The following is a 14,961-nucleotide window of genomic DNA, read 5'->3' on the forward strand; positions in this document are numbered from 1 at the left end:
TTTTTAGCTCCGAGAAACAGAACCATGATTCAGAGAAATATCACAAAAAATATCATTATAGGGAATGAAATATTTTTGGAAAAGCATAATTGAAATATTAGAAAGGGGAATCATACTTAAAAAAACCCAATAGCATGGAATGGTGGATTTCTGAGTTCTTACTTCCCTCTCCTATTTAAAGGACATGGCAAAATCAGGCAGATCATAAACTCTCAGGATCCCGTTGTGCATATCAGTCTAGCAGTCTTTAAGGAGTTTTTCAAGAATCTTAGGATCTTTTCTTAAAGAACCTTAGTCTCTTTTCTTAAAAAAAAAAAAAAAACACCAAACAACAAAAAACCCCCCCACGCAAAGCATTTATCGTGGTTGGGAAGATAAACCTCAGCACACAACCTGGGCATACTGCTAACAGCTTAAAAAACAAACCAAAACAAAACCAAAAATACCACCACCCCACAAACAAACAAACCCCCCCAAAAAAAAAACCCACACCAAAAGGAACTGCTTAATTCATAAAAATATCTCATGACTTGAAGATAATATGGACTATTCATTAATTTGATCATTTGGAACTGCTTATGAAAGACAAATTTCACCATTCATTGGTGGGACTTGTTGCTAAATAATCTCGGAGGAAGAGGTTAGCAGGAGTTTGAGGAAGCTGGAACCTTTAGAATGACAAAGTGGATGTCAAAAAATGGTACAAGATGTTACTAGATAAAAAAGAAAGGACACAAGATCTAGCATACAAACCAGCCCTTTTTCAGAGCCCTTTTTCACCCATTTTCAGAGGTCAGATTTACAGAGGTGTTTAGTTGCACCACTGGTGAGATCCGTATGAATTCCATGCATAAATATAGATATAAGTGCCCACCCGTGGGTATCCTGGGAGACCAAGCCTGTCAGACGCTCGGCACAGCTCTGAGGAACCTCAAACAGCAGCGAGGGAAACCAGCCCACGCTGCAAGCTCAGGCTTGGGAACTAAATTTCAATATCCTGGCCCATTTTCCCCTGGCATTTTTCTGCTTTCAGTCAGGAAATACATTCAACGTTAGAAGAGGTGCACCGCAGTGAATCTGCAGTGCATCGGGCAAAAGGAATTTTATGTAACTTATCAGTAAAAAAAGACTGTGCCATGGACGGCTCGCCCAACCGTAACCTTAAAAAAAAAAAGGCTAAAGCAAACTTGTGTGTGATGTGCACAGATCTCAGAGGTTATTATTACTTTTAGGACATTTCAGAATCTGCATAAGCTCATTCACCTACTTTCAAGGTTTTAAACAAATTTTCTTTAAAATATATTTTCTATATAGTATACACAATATATGAAAATATATTTTAAAAATCTTCTGCTAACTGCTTATGGCATTCTAATTTTGAACTACTAGCAGAAGGCCATGCCTCCTCCTAAAATGTTTTCAACATTCATTTCAGGAAGATATCACCTATGAAAAACTACCTTTTATTAGCATATTAAAAAAACCTCTTACTTTCCTGAAGCATATTTTTCAGGATACTGAGGGAAGGCTGGCCTGACAATGTTTTTATTATCTAAGAAAGCTCCAATAATAAAGGAAACATTTAAGTGGGGTAAAAAAAAAAAACCCACAAAAAAAACAAAACCCAAAAAATATACCTTTTTGCAAAGTGTAAAATCTATTTTAACAGGTTATATAATTCTTTTTCCAGGCTACAGCGACGTATTCTAATGCCTCAGAAAGCGGTGAACCAGTCATCCCACTTGCATGGCACAACATGACTCATGCAATCTGATGGGAAGTGTCCAAATGCAGGAAATCGTTTAAGAAATCTGACACCTACAACATGCCCTGAAGAATTCTGAAAAAGATTTAAACTGCCCTGAACACATCCCCTGACCTTGGTACATTCCTTCACCTTGCTAAAATCGTCGCTGGCAGCTGAGAGAGTTGCCTGTTAAGCCCCACATAAAATGCTCATAGTCTACAGATTTTAGAGGATGAACAACCACCAGATGAACTTCCTGATTTTCCAGAAGTGTTTAGACCTTTTCCAGGGACTGATCTACAGGGTTGGCTGAGCCACAGCATTTTGTGCATGCAACAAAGGATTGAAAAGTTCTACGTTACCCCAGCGCGGGGACTATTTTTATCCTCATTCTGGGTGCACAGTGTCAACTTGCACCCAGTGTATGTTAAGACTGCACAAGACAACTAATCTGCCTTGTGTTGGCCGCAAGAGTTCCTTGGACCATAAACTAGTACCTCCTCTGGCTGGTTTTGATTTTTACCTATTCAAAACTCTCCCAGTTCTGAGGTAGAAAGAGGAGGACAAGAGCATGGCCAATACCTGTTCCTAGGGGATTTCCACAAAACACTGACATCTGGACTTAAGAAGTTGGTTGTCCATTCTTCTGAATCAAGAGAGCAGCATCAGGGGTACAGAACAAACAGAGGATTTTAATTGCAATGAAAAAAAGCTCAATATCATGTAAGTGGTTGCATACTTGGAAGACCTATCTAAATTCAAAAATCAATATTTTGGTGAATAATGAGTTTCAGGGCGAATGTTGTTTCCCTTTCAGACTGTAAAATGATGTACAGCTTAAAAGTACATGCAAGAGTCTCTGCTGTGAGTATCCTGAGTTTTTTTCAGGATGCTGAGTGCACATCACACACTGTAACATTAAATACGTGGTGGCACTCTGGCTTGTAGCTTATCAATAGTTTCCTGGGTTTAGGACTTAATTAAGGCTTTGCTGAGCAAATTCACTGCATATATCTGATGAACTTACATCATATCCACTGTTACGGATTCCACGTCTCGGTCTTTCTCGAGTCACTAGAAGATCCATCTCAGTTTCTCCTGGGCTAGGACTGTTCAAAGACTGCCGGCTTCTGTATACCGAGTTCTTCATTGGTTGCCTAGAAAACATGAAACAACAGTAAAATCAAAATAAAACAAACAAAAAAAAAATTACAAGCAGCAGTTTTCAATACTTACCTTTCCTCTAAAATGATGAGGTTCATAAAAATGTCACTTTATTATAGGATATTCTATGTATACGGAAGTGCTAGAAATAGTAACGTTATTAAGAGATCATTAATTTTGTTTACTGTAAAAGAAAATAAAGCTACGTAGAAGACATGGACATTGTATGTGGGAGCTTATCAGATGAAAGATATCCCAAGATGGTATCAGAACCATTTTAATCTCAGCTGATATGATTCAAATTAGTAAAAAAATAAATAGATGCTATTATCAAAAAAATAATAGGACCTCCCACACACTCAGATGGGGAGCAGAGATTTTGGTTGCTGATCCTGAGGAACGAGAGAGAAGCAGAATAACGCTCCACTGAAACAAACGCCCAGCAAAGTGAACAGGAAGGGAGACAGGAGTGGGAGGGAGCTGCTTGCAAGATGTTGTTTTTCAATAGTCGGTTTGGTAACTTGGCCACAACTTGATCAGAGAGCTGTACTCCCTGGGATTAAATCACTTCCAGCGTAACTGAGCAGCACTGGGGCAAAGGCATCCCTAGGCACTGAGCTTTCACCACTGCGTGCTCAGCGGCAAAGGTACTAGAAAGACAGCATATAGCTCAATACACGAAATATCCTAACACAACCCTTTCTTTCCTTGTTATTAGTTATACAAAAACAAATACAGCATTTCTCTGTAAGACACAGAATACATCTGTACCTAAACTCTTCAGGAGTGGTTGCCAAATCGTGATACAGGAACTTCATGCTTCATCAGGCTGCACCTTTTAAGAAGGCTACATCTAAACCAAAAAAAGTTTAGGAGATGCTGTTCTCAATGTGTCTGGCCATTAGTCTGTCTTGCATATCCCAGATAAGCGATCTTCCCATTGGAGATCAGTAACCGATAATTACTTACACCGTTATTAAAGTCTGCTATGAAGTTATCCTTGCCTAGTCAAGCTCTTTTTCTGCTTTGTGCAATTGTTCCATTCAAAATATTAACACCACAGATTTTGAAGTGAGTTGCTGCTTCAGTGTCTGCACTTAGGTCAGATGGACAACTATTCATACCTGTCAGGATACATCATCCCTTCCCCTGGCACGTGAAGCCAGTAGTTCCCAGCTAACCCTCACAGACTGACTGGAAACGTACACTAATTCCTTGTTTTCCCCAAGGTTGTTTTGGGTAGCTAGACTACCCAAGTAGCGATGCTGTAGCAACGTTGCGTGCCCACAACGTTATTTTGCTCAGTTATTCCTGAGCAAGTAAAGCCATCCCTAGTGTATCGCATTCATCCGAGTACATTTTTACATTTGATATGTTCAGTAAGGACAAGCATTTCTTAGCCTTCGATCAGATCTTAGCACAAAATTGCTGCTGTGGTAGGGGGTTCAACACAGCAGTGGGATGATTTTGAGGCTACAGCAAGGGAGGGTTACAGAGGCAATAAACATCAGTCAGAGCACAACAGCCTTTTGGCCATGATTGATAAATCTGTGGGAATCAGAGAAGAGTTGAAAGCAGAAATTTGAAAGGGGGCTATTGAAGGGAGAAGACTTGGGTGACTTTTCTGTCATTCTTCTATGCTTGCCAGGTAACTTGAGACAAAATGCGATCTTGTGCTAAGATTCGATTGAAGGACAAAAAATGCTTGTATTAAAGTGTAGTGAGCCTGTGGCTGTGAGCTCTATTTGAGTTAATAAGTGGGGTAAAAATAAGGTCTTCAGAGTTAAAATGTTTGGGGAATCCTGAACTGTTTACAAAGAGATCTACTACAATATTTAAGATAGTGAAAAGCCTAGGACCATTTCTTTAAGTGACATAAGATGAAACCACATTTAGTAGCCTCTGTTCCAGTCAGCAATTACAAAGACTTCATGGTTTAACATCTCAAGAACCATCAATGAAATGAAAAGACAACACAGCCCAAATAAATTCACTCATAGGAAGAAATAATTCTTCAGATATTACAGATTTGGTTAACAGAGCTTTTTTGCCTGGACAGATTAGAGCAGCAGAAACTGGTTTGCAGAAATCCAGACATTTACATGATCAGATAGGATAAAAAGTAGGGCAAAAAAAAAAAAAATCACACTTCTGATTAAGCTAAGTACTTAAGCACGTAGTTAACTTTAAGGCAACTTTCAAAAACTTCTGTGTGACTTTTAATCGCAAATCTCCACGCACATGTTTGAAATTCCCAAATGTACTGCCAAAGCAGAAGGCAAGCAGAGGTTTTGGAATAAAGTTCCCCTATAAATATGATATTAAATAAATATATATTAAAGTGCCTTAACTTGTTTCTTCCAAGACTACACTGTCGGTATTACCAGAAAACACAGGGAACTAGGTTATGCTAAGGCTAATCAGAGCTGACAATCTTTATGTTCTTACATAAATGTCTCTAAAATTTCATACACGTTTTACAATAGGTCCATAAATACTTAGTTGATGCAGGTGTGATATATTTTCTAAGGGTTTCAAATATACAGATCTCTAATACGTGCGGATTCTTGACCTGATTACGAACTATTAAAGAAAAACCCAGAATAGTGCATCTCATCAGTAGGCTCTTAAAAATTGCCTTGAGATTGCCAATTAGCTCATTTAAGAAAGTTTTCGTAATGAGAAAGGAGGTATGAACGCTAACAACTGGCATTCAAATGGGTTAGCAAGCGCCTTCTGGGAACACAACTGGAACATTTTAAAACGTGAATTTTATGGTACAGAAGACTCAAAGGTACTAAGAGCATAAAGCTGTTTGTTCTTGAGCAAATCAAATTATTGAGTGGCAATATTTTGTGAATCACTTTTAAATGCAATTTAAAACAAATCCAAAATGTAAAGGTGATCTTGAATAATGTAATCCACTGCATCTTTATTTTCTGATATATTTTGGAAATAATGTGATTAAAGTTAGTGGAATATACACAAAATAAAAAAGAGTGGAATAGACCTTTTCCCTAGAAACTTTAAAATCTTTGACTGACTCCTAAGTGATATTATTTTAAATTTCAAAAATATCAATTTTTCAGTTTTTAATTGCTGTAAATATAATGATATGAACAACGGCACAAAGCAGAAAAAGTCAGAAATCAAATCTTTTCAATTTTATGCTAACCTAGATTGCTTTAAAAGCAAGTTTATTTCATTACAGAAATATAATTGTATTGATTCATTTACCAATAACCAAAATGCACATTACCTTGCATTATTATTCAAGGTTTTCCTCCAGCAGTATGCCATTTTAGCTATCATTTTTAGGTAGAAAAATGAAGACAATAATGCTGTTGTGTGTTGCAGCATATCAAATTCGGTTCCAGGTCTTAGTTTGGAAATTTTAGCATAGACTTTGGAATTGGTTTGCTTGAAAACATCTGCAACATCTGTGAAGTTCTGCAAATGCTTTGTGTCTTTACAGAAAGTGCATCAGAAATGGTTCTTTTCTCTTCCTATGTAGCAATATAGCCTATATATTTAACAAGTAAATCCAGCAGTCAGCCTTTTATGGTTCAGCTACGCAATGAAATCATTGCTCTACAGCAGTATACCTGCCTTCAAGCAGTTTATATCCTGCCAGTGATCACTATCTCAAATAGACTATGACAGGTTTACACAACACATTAGAAAACACACAGGAAAAAAAAATGTATTCCAGGACCTTCCAGCACATTGGCACATGAACAAACATCAATCTATTTAACAAAAAGCAGATGGTTAGCATTAAAGGTTCATGTGTAATATTTTAAACATACCCTACACAGCATGTGACACATAATAAATATCCAAAGTAATGCCTCAGTCCTTCACTACATGCATAGCACACAGTCATATCAATGTTTCAACTGTTTCATTTATGTCTTCTGGACAGACTGTGCAGACAGAGCAGGACTCCTGTGTACTGAGGGTTCAGGATCTTACCTTTTCTGTGTATTTGGAGAAATTTATTCCTTCTTCACTGGAAAACTGTACAAGTAAATAATGCCCCAGACCCTCCAGCAAGGACATAACATGCAGTTAAGTCAGCATCTTTTTTCTTCATTGACCAACGCAACTCTGGGAAACAGCCCATCAAGGGCAGTATCCCTCAGTCATTTAACTCTAGACCTATAGAAGGTAATCTCATCACAGTTTTTGCCCAGGTTCTGAGCTAACACTGCTTTTCTGATTCCCATTACAGTCTTTTTCATCTCTGTGCCCCAAGGGTAATTGCTGAAGTTGCACTGCGTGCAAAGACTGTGTCACCACCGACGCTTTGATTGCAGTCATGATTTATGCTCATAGGAAAAATTTGGTCTGAACTTTCCAGGAGATGGGATACACGTCTGTACCTCCAAGCATCAGACCATTTCCAGAGGAACTGCATTTCAGTATCCCTTTTCCTCTCATGGATCAACTGCTGCTGGTCCCTGATTACAGTAAGAACCAGAGTCCTCATGGTGTGAGGTGCAATGGCAAACACTCTCACTTACAATCCTTCACACCACCACCACTCAAAGGAAGAGGAATCTGCATACTGTACCACTCCTGGGGTAGGACTGGTGTGATCTTCTCTTTTCAATGTGTCAACTTGTGCTTCAGAGAGCACCAGCAAGGGAGCAGGTCCACCCACCCACAGTAGGCTCAGGCAGAATCAGCATGTACACACACACCCCTCATTTCTAAAATAGGGAGAGGAATACTACTGGTGTGCCATCTTCAAGAGACAGTGAAGCATTAATCAAACATTAGTACTGTTATACAATATGCCAGCTTCACATCACAGATAAGCAAATTCTGACTTTCTCTGTTAAAGGCACAGGAAGATCACCAATAATAGTTAAACACACATCTTTTTAGATACTAGCCCTGCAGCGCGGGACTTACTGAAATGCATGGACAACATACTAGTTGGGTTATCTTATGCCTACCGCAATAGTTATATTCAGATAAAAATAATACCAAAATAATAAAACCACTGAACTTTGGAAAAGAATGAATTCAGATGCTAACTTCCTGGCTTAAGTTCACTCCCAGTATTACCAAAAAAATTACTACCACTTTATCTACCTGACTTGGAAAATGACTCACAAGAACTTGCAACAGTCCCTTCCCTTATTTGTTTGTCTTTCCATTTCTTTCTTTTTAACCACACTGCAGTTTTACCAGATAACATACTTTCATACACAATCACGGGTGAAACAGCCGAGCTGAAAATACATCAAACAATTGCTTATTAAGAACAGACCCTTTGATTCCCTACAACCCCGGGACATCAACTTTCCTCCCAGATGAAGAACTGCATATAAAAAGTCTCACCTGTTCTTAGGCTCAGCAAATGGAGACGAGACATCTGCATCTGGATCCAAAATGTGGTCCAGTTCTTTCTGGTTTTTTTCATACATTCTTTTTCTCTCCGTCAGCCCCTTGTTGTTATCAACCTGCGGGAAGTCATAGTACCCTTTCCTCTTGGCTTTCAAACGCAGCTTGTTGCGGTAATGTTCTATATCGGACTTCTGCTTCAAAGCCTTGTTCACCTAAAAGGCAAAAAGACATTTAAAGGATGGTGCTGGGCTGGCTACTTCGAAACAGTATTGTTGGAGTGTGTTTGATGCACTGCATGTGTCATTTTACAGAGCGCTTTTTGTACCACACCGTGCCATCTGTAAGCAGCAAGGAACTGCAAGTGAACAGAGTCGCTGCATTTTTATGGCTTGGCAGATGGTTAAATAATTTTAGCCTAAAATCTTTGTACCATCACAACAGTGACTCAGATACACCCACTGAAGAAAAACACCGATGATGTTAGCCAATTGTCGTGACCCAACGCCATGCTTGCTTTTGGGCACCACAGGGAGAACTCACCGATGAAAACTCTTCTAGGGTCCCGTATGCCCCTCACTACACAAAACCTTAAATAAGCCATCATTTGTGTCTGGGGAAGAATTCTGGTGAAATATCGTCATAGGTTCCTTTTATTTATATGCTTCCCTACAAATCTGTTACGGGTCCCTGTCAGAGATGGGATCCTTAAATAGACGGGTGTTTGGTCTGACCTGCTAAAGGTCAAGTCCCATGGATATTCCTAAGTATTGAGAAAATTTCCCTCCTGCTTCAAATTGTCATGGAAATGAGCAATTCACTTGGGCTTTGTGCTTCCAGAGTCAAATTCTACAGTCTTCTCACATATTTCAAGAAATGTACGTACAAGAGAGCACACAGCAGCGGGAGTGCCATCCTGCTGACTTACAGAAAATAGATGCTGAAATCTAAATAAGCCTTTCTCTGAGTTTGGAAACTATGTGGCACATCAGGGCTTAAAATACAAGTACGCAATGGAGCACGCCAGACTGCTGTAATCCAGGCCTACATGGGAAGCCTGATGACGCTCTTTTATTGTGTCTCTGGCAGCAGCCCTCCCTGTTGCTTTTAAACAGCATCAGGGAGATTCTGGCTGATCTTTAAATTACTATTGCAGCATGAGTTTGCAAACAAGACACCTCTCTGGCTTGTCCCCTTCATGTTAAACAACTACATAAAAGCCTCAGTACTTTGTAAATGGACCAGTCTTGATTAAATCTACATAAAACCACAAGCAATCATATAAGTGTTGGAGCCAAAGCATGGGTTTTAGCCATCAAATGCTTGTGCCATCCCACTTTGTTCCCAGGAAACAACTGCACCCTCTGTGCAGAGGCTGGAGTGCAGACTGAGCAAAGCCAAGGTCCTGTTTCACCCCTTCTTGCTCTGAATGGGATGTATCGCTCAGTATAGAAAGATCAGCTTGGGACCCAGATGATCTATATACATTTCCATGTTCAGCCACAGAATTCATGTAGACAAAGATCGTATTCTGCTCTCTGCCTTCATTACTCATCCTGTTAAAACTAATAGAATAGGAGAGAAGGATATTGAGAAGGTACGAATACAGACAATTGCCTCTTCCGAGGTCTCATGCATTCACAGGTGCATCACAAAACAGCAGATCTTAAATTCTCAGACCTCCAAGCCCCCAATGCTAAAGGGACTTTATACAGCATAAGGGTGAAAAGCTCCTACTAGTCCTCAACTCTAACAGGCTTAGGATTGTTCCACCCATAGATGCAGCCAAGGAAGCAGCTGGAGACATTATCAGACAGTCCTTACCTCTCCGTTAATGATGGCAGATTCCTGGCTCCTATCTGATGCAGCATGAACAGCAGGTAGCGCCACGGGTTTGATAGCTATCAGCTGTACCGATCCAGAAGAGGTGTCAAAGGGGTCGATGGCAGATCTGGCAATGTTATCAAAGAGAATGCCTCCTTCCTCTTCATCGCTTACAGGCACTAAAGCACATCAAACTTATTTAGCATAAAGACACGGATATTTTTACTGCATGCTCAAGGTGAAATTCAGCAAGCACATGCTTTATATTAATGATGTGCTCAGTAGACTCGAGGAGCAGACCTGGGAGACCTTTACACTGGAAAAAAGTCCCATTAGATTATAGATAACATTATGTATTCAAACGATTATCTAGTACTCCCCCAAAGAAGGTTGATTTCCAATCTGCACTAATGAGATGGGGGGAAAAAAAAAGGAGAAAGAATGACACAGAAAATTGTATGAAAATGACACTGAAAGTCAAAGTATATCTTTTCCTAGGTTTCATATGGAAAAGACATTATATGCATACACACGCATCTCCACATGCCAAGGCATCAGTAGTTATACCTGCTCTAACCCAGGTATTTGTGTGTTTTATACAGCAAGATCATGGACATTCTCAAAATTTGAAAAATAAACCTACTGATTTTAGCAAAAGTTATCAATGCTAAAAATGCCATCTGTTAAAATGAAAGCATTATGGTGCATGTTAAAACATGCTTAAGAAACTGATGGCGTCAAGTTTATAGGGGTTTTTTGCTTTGCAAAGCAGTACCTCAGGTGGCTGTAAGGTTAAACCATTAAAATTTCTTAAGAGACAGGAGAAAGCTTCTGAAAAATCTTTAAAATTAAATGGCATGATGAAGCATCTTTAGTTTTAGACTTCTATATAAATGAACAACTCTTTCACATACAATTGGCCACTTTCTCCTCCAAATTTTGTTTGTAAAACCTGCACCACTTTGTCAGCTGTTGAATCTTAACCCTTTTATCCTCATTTTGGAATAAAAGAATGACTCTAAAGCATGAGCACAAGTTCTACAAAGAGATTCTTGCAAACATTTTTGAATAATTATGCTATTAGAGGGAAGAATGTCTGCTCTATCTCCTAACTGACAGGAGCAGAGATCCTCTGCTAAAGAACAAAGTGGTCTGCTCTAAATGTATTTCCTCTGAAAATACACTCTGTTTTAATATTTAATCACTGCACAAATTACAATGGACTTGTATAAACTCAGCAGTTTAGACAGCCAGTGATTTTGGTAAGAAAATATTTGACAGTGGTAACATAAAATATGAACCCACTGAGTAAACTTATCTTTTTGTCTGTACTCAGTGTGGAGTGGAGTAGACACTACTTGAGCTATGAGAAATAGATGGGTTAAATCACTCTGTCATTAAATATTGTCTCTCTGGCTCCACAGAACTGTCCAAATATGATAGGGGAGTCTTTAGTGGGTCTGAAATCCCCTCGTCCCTCCTGGAGTTGTTCAAACACTCTGAACTCGTACGCTCACCGGAGCGAGCGGATCACAAGCCTGGCTCACTGAAATTAGCCACTGGACTGGCACTGACGACCACGCCGCCAGGACACCACACCAGCAAAATCAGACGGAGGAACTGTAACTTGCCTGTTACAGACCGCAATTGAACAGGAGAGCATTTACAATGAGTATAAAAGCGAAGCATGGATGTTCTTTCCTCGGGGCGTTTTGAATCAGTTTGATTCTCACATAAGTCACCAGATGCAGTTCTGGAAGACAGGTGGTGTCTGTAATCCACCGCTGAAACTTCCACGCTACCCTAACAACATTCCTCCATTGTGAGATGACTATCTCCAAGAGAGAAGAAGTTTGTCTGAACTTATTTTTCACCAACAAAGATGGTCTCTCATGATGATTACAGCTCAGGTAAACCTGGATAGTATCTCATCAGCAGTCCAAGTACTAAGAAGTTGTGAAATCGCTTCTCTTGGCTGCCTGTCCCAGCATTTGCCTGAACCAGGCATTCTTGAAAAGCTGGCTGAGCATCAACTTGCAAAACATGATTCTTTCCAAACATCCCCTGTATACCCCACTTCAAGCAGAAAGCACCAAGAAGTGCAGCTGCGTTTCCACCCCAGTGTTTCAGAAGGACTGCACTTGCTGAGACCTCGGCAGTGATCTCCAGGCACCCACAGAGAGCATTACTAGCTACAGATGCGTGGGTTGTCTCCTCAGACCTCATTTCGGGATCAGAAACCAAGAGTTCTGCTTAATTAAACAGAATTCCTCTGGTTCAAAGACTCATAAATAAAAGAAAAATTAAGGGTAAAGAGAATCAGGAATCACGGTCAATAGGTACTTCTGATGTTCTACGATTCTATGTGGTGTGTTAACACCAAAGAGGACCCTCAGTATATTGGGCCTCTCATTTGTGAACACATCTCCTGCATCTACTGCAGTGCTATTGGCATGGAAATAATAGCCAAATAGGACTAGAGATAAGAAGTTTATTCCACCTTAGCTTAGCATTTGTTCATTAATTGGCATTTATAATATAAAAGTAGGTTTTTTCCATTGCCATTTTTTAACTGATAAGTGATAAAGACAGTCTGTGATCTGCAGTTACTGGCATGCTGCTACAGTTTGTATTGGCAGTGAACCATAAGCAAGTACTGTGGGAATATTAATATTTGTTCCTATCCGTCCCCTTCTGAGAGAATTTACAGCAAGTATTTATAATGCAATTGAACCACAGCAACCTCTAAACTTTAAAAAACAAACCAAAGGGAGCTCAGAGAAAAGCCGGAGCGTTTGTTTCTGCTGTGTGTCCCTGCCCCGGGCCAGCCCACCCATCCAAATGCCTCAGCTGGGCAAGTGACTGACGGGCACAGGGACCTTCAGAAATCCACCCCATTGTTCTTTACGGTCACTCACAATAAGCATACTTGCTTATTATAATTAGCATCACAGATTTAAAGCAATGCTTTTGATTTCTGTTTTTAAACAGATGCATACCAATGTTTTTATGGATTCATTGTTGTTCTACTCTTGCTTGCACTGCCTGCATGCACACATAGCGAGACTTAGAACTTCAGTGGCGGAAAAGGGCAAAAAACCAACTTAATCACCTACTTAACAGTAATTTCCCATCTCTGAAACATCTTGTGCTAGAAATCTAATGCCACATGATCCATTGAGATTGAATTACTCCTCCTAATCTTCCTGTGACTGAAGTACATGAAGATAGATCCAAAACAATCATTTATTCAGGTTAAATGCCAGTTGTAGTGAAGATCAGCGTGGCGTTGGGTTTTTGAAAACCAGGACCATCGCTGAAGCTTTATCTCCACATTGCTGCAGCTATTAGTTTACAGGATTTGCTAGATTAAAGCTGCTTCAGGGGTGCTAGGCTCCGATTTGGGCACAGCTCTGCACTATTCAGCTATCCCCGTGGCAGGGGGGGTGGAACTAGATGATCTTTGAGGTCCCTTCCAACCCAACCCATTCTATGATTTTATTTCCCAGCAGGTGGTGCTACCCACTCGTGCCACTGGTCCTCCAGCCCGTGGAGGAAAGGTGCTGTCAAACTGTAGCTCTGAAGGGTTAAGAAACAATTAGGTGAAATATTCTGGCTTTACCTAGTTATTAAATTTTTATATAAAATAAAAATTATATTTCTGTCAGCCTAAGATTTCGATAAGAAGCCACACAAGATTTCTTCTCTCCTCTCTCTTTCCCTCCACCTTGTCTTTCCTCCCTCTCTCCAAATATGTTGGACAAAAGAAAAGGACTGAAATATCTGTAAAGAAAGAGTAAGGAAATCTAAATTACCTGCAGATCGGTAACCTTACAGCAAAATACTTGAAACAAAGATATGTGCTGTCCTGTTCAGAAGCAACCATTTGACCGATTTTGGAAGTCCTCGGAAAAAGAATTACATCAATGGAGAAAAACATGTAAAACCAACACCTGGGAAACTCACAAGCAGGTAAACATACTCTGCCTTTGCTTAGGTCATTCAAGGAAACATTAAAAATTTTCAAAGATTTATGAAGGGAACGTAAATATTATAACCACACCTATAGTGTGAAATGAGTTCTCTGAGTAATGGAAGGGCTTAAAATAATAGGAAAGCAAATAGATTATATTAAATGAAAATCATAAGTTTGACAAAGAGCAAACTATGTCACAGATCTAAAAGACAAGAGCTCTTAGCAATAAGAGGCATATGCTTCTGAAGGAGTTGGAAGCCTATAAGTAAAATACAGGTTTCCTAACATCAGTATCTGAACCTATTCAGGACTGAAATACCTCTCTGTAAGATACTGCAGTGCAACAGGAAACAAACTTGTGTACACATACACACGCTTTCCAAAATAACACCCATCTGTGAGACAGTGTGATTCTAAGCCTTTCATGCACAGCACAAATATGATATTTTCAGAGAAGCAGACAGCTTGCAGACTAATGGAAGCAGCTCATGATTCCTCCTGGATATTATTTTCTCAGATGCAGAGTCTGCTAAATGCCAGGCCACATGTCTGAGGTGTTGCAGTCCTGGGTTTGCCTGGGATTCTAAAATAGGAGTTACCTGAGCAGGTCATTTCAGATCTCTAAACTGATATTTGCAGGCTTTTTATGAAACCGTATACATGGGATGTCTGCTTTTCTAATAGCTGCTTGCTTCATTCACTTTCTATGAACATTTCCTGTCCTTATAAGCAGAAGCAAAGGTATTTTTCCCTGTAGATCCATCTTCTCCTTCAACCACATCTGCCTCATCTATGTATCAAAGTCTTTCAAAAAGAGACCATGAATTTCATAATGTTTGTACACAATCCATCAAACCCTTTTTTTGGCTGGTACTTCTGTAATACCATCCTAGGC

The 14,961-nt window shown here is 39.6% G+C and overlaps 1 protein-coding gene across 8 annotated transcripts in view; it reads right to left on the reverse strand.

Annotated features, from left to right (window-relative positions):
- Positions 1–14,961, reverse strand: part of KIAA1549L (KIAA1549 like) — a 138,365-nt gene that overhangs the window by 23,842 nt on the left and 99,562 nt on the right. For all 8 annotated transcript variants that reach the window (XR_012835811.1, XM_075755251.1, XM_075755248.1 and 5 more), the window contains 3 exons: positions 10,091–10,269; positions 8,264–8,481; positions 2,775–2,904 (listed from right to left, as the gene is read on the reverse strand). Coding sequence is in view for 7 of the 8 variants with exons in the window: in XM_075755251.1 (XP_075611366.1) it covers positions 2,775–2,904; positions 8,264–8,481; positions 10,091–10,269 (527 nt within the window). In the remaining variant the exon portion in view is untranslated. The remainder of the gene's footprint in view (positions 1–2,774; positions 2,905–8,263; positions 8,482–10,090; positions 10,270–14,961) is intronic.

Source organism: Balearica regulorum, chromosome 5, assembly GCF_011004875.1.
Source record: "Balearica regulorum gibbericeps isolate bBalReg1 chromosome 5, bBalReg1.pri, whole genome shotgun sequence".
In the NCBI taxonomy this organism is placed as follows: Eukaryota; Metazoa; Chordata; class Aves; order Gruiformes; family Gruidae; genus Balearica; species Balearica regulorum.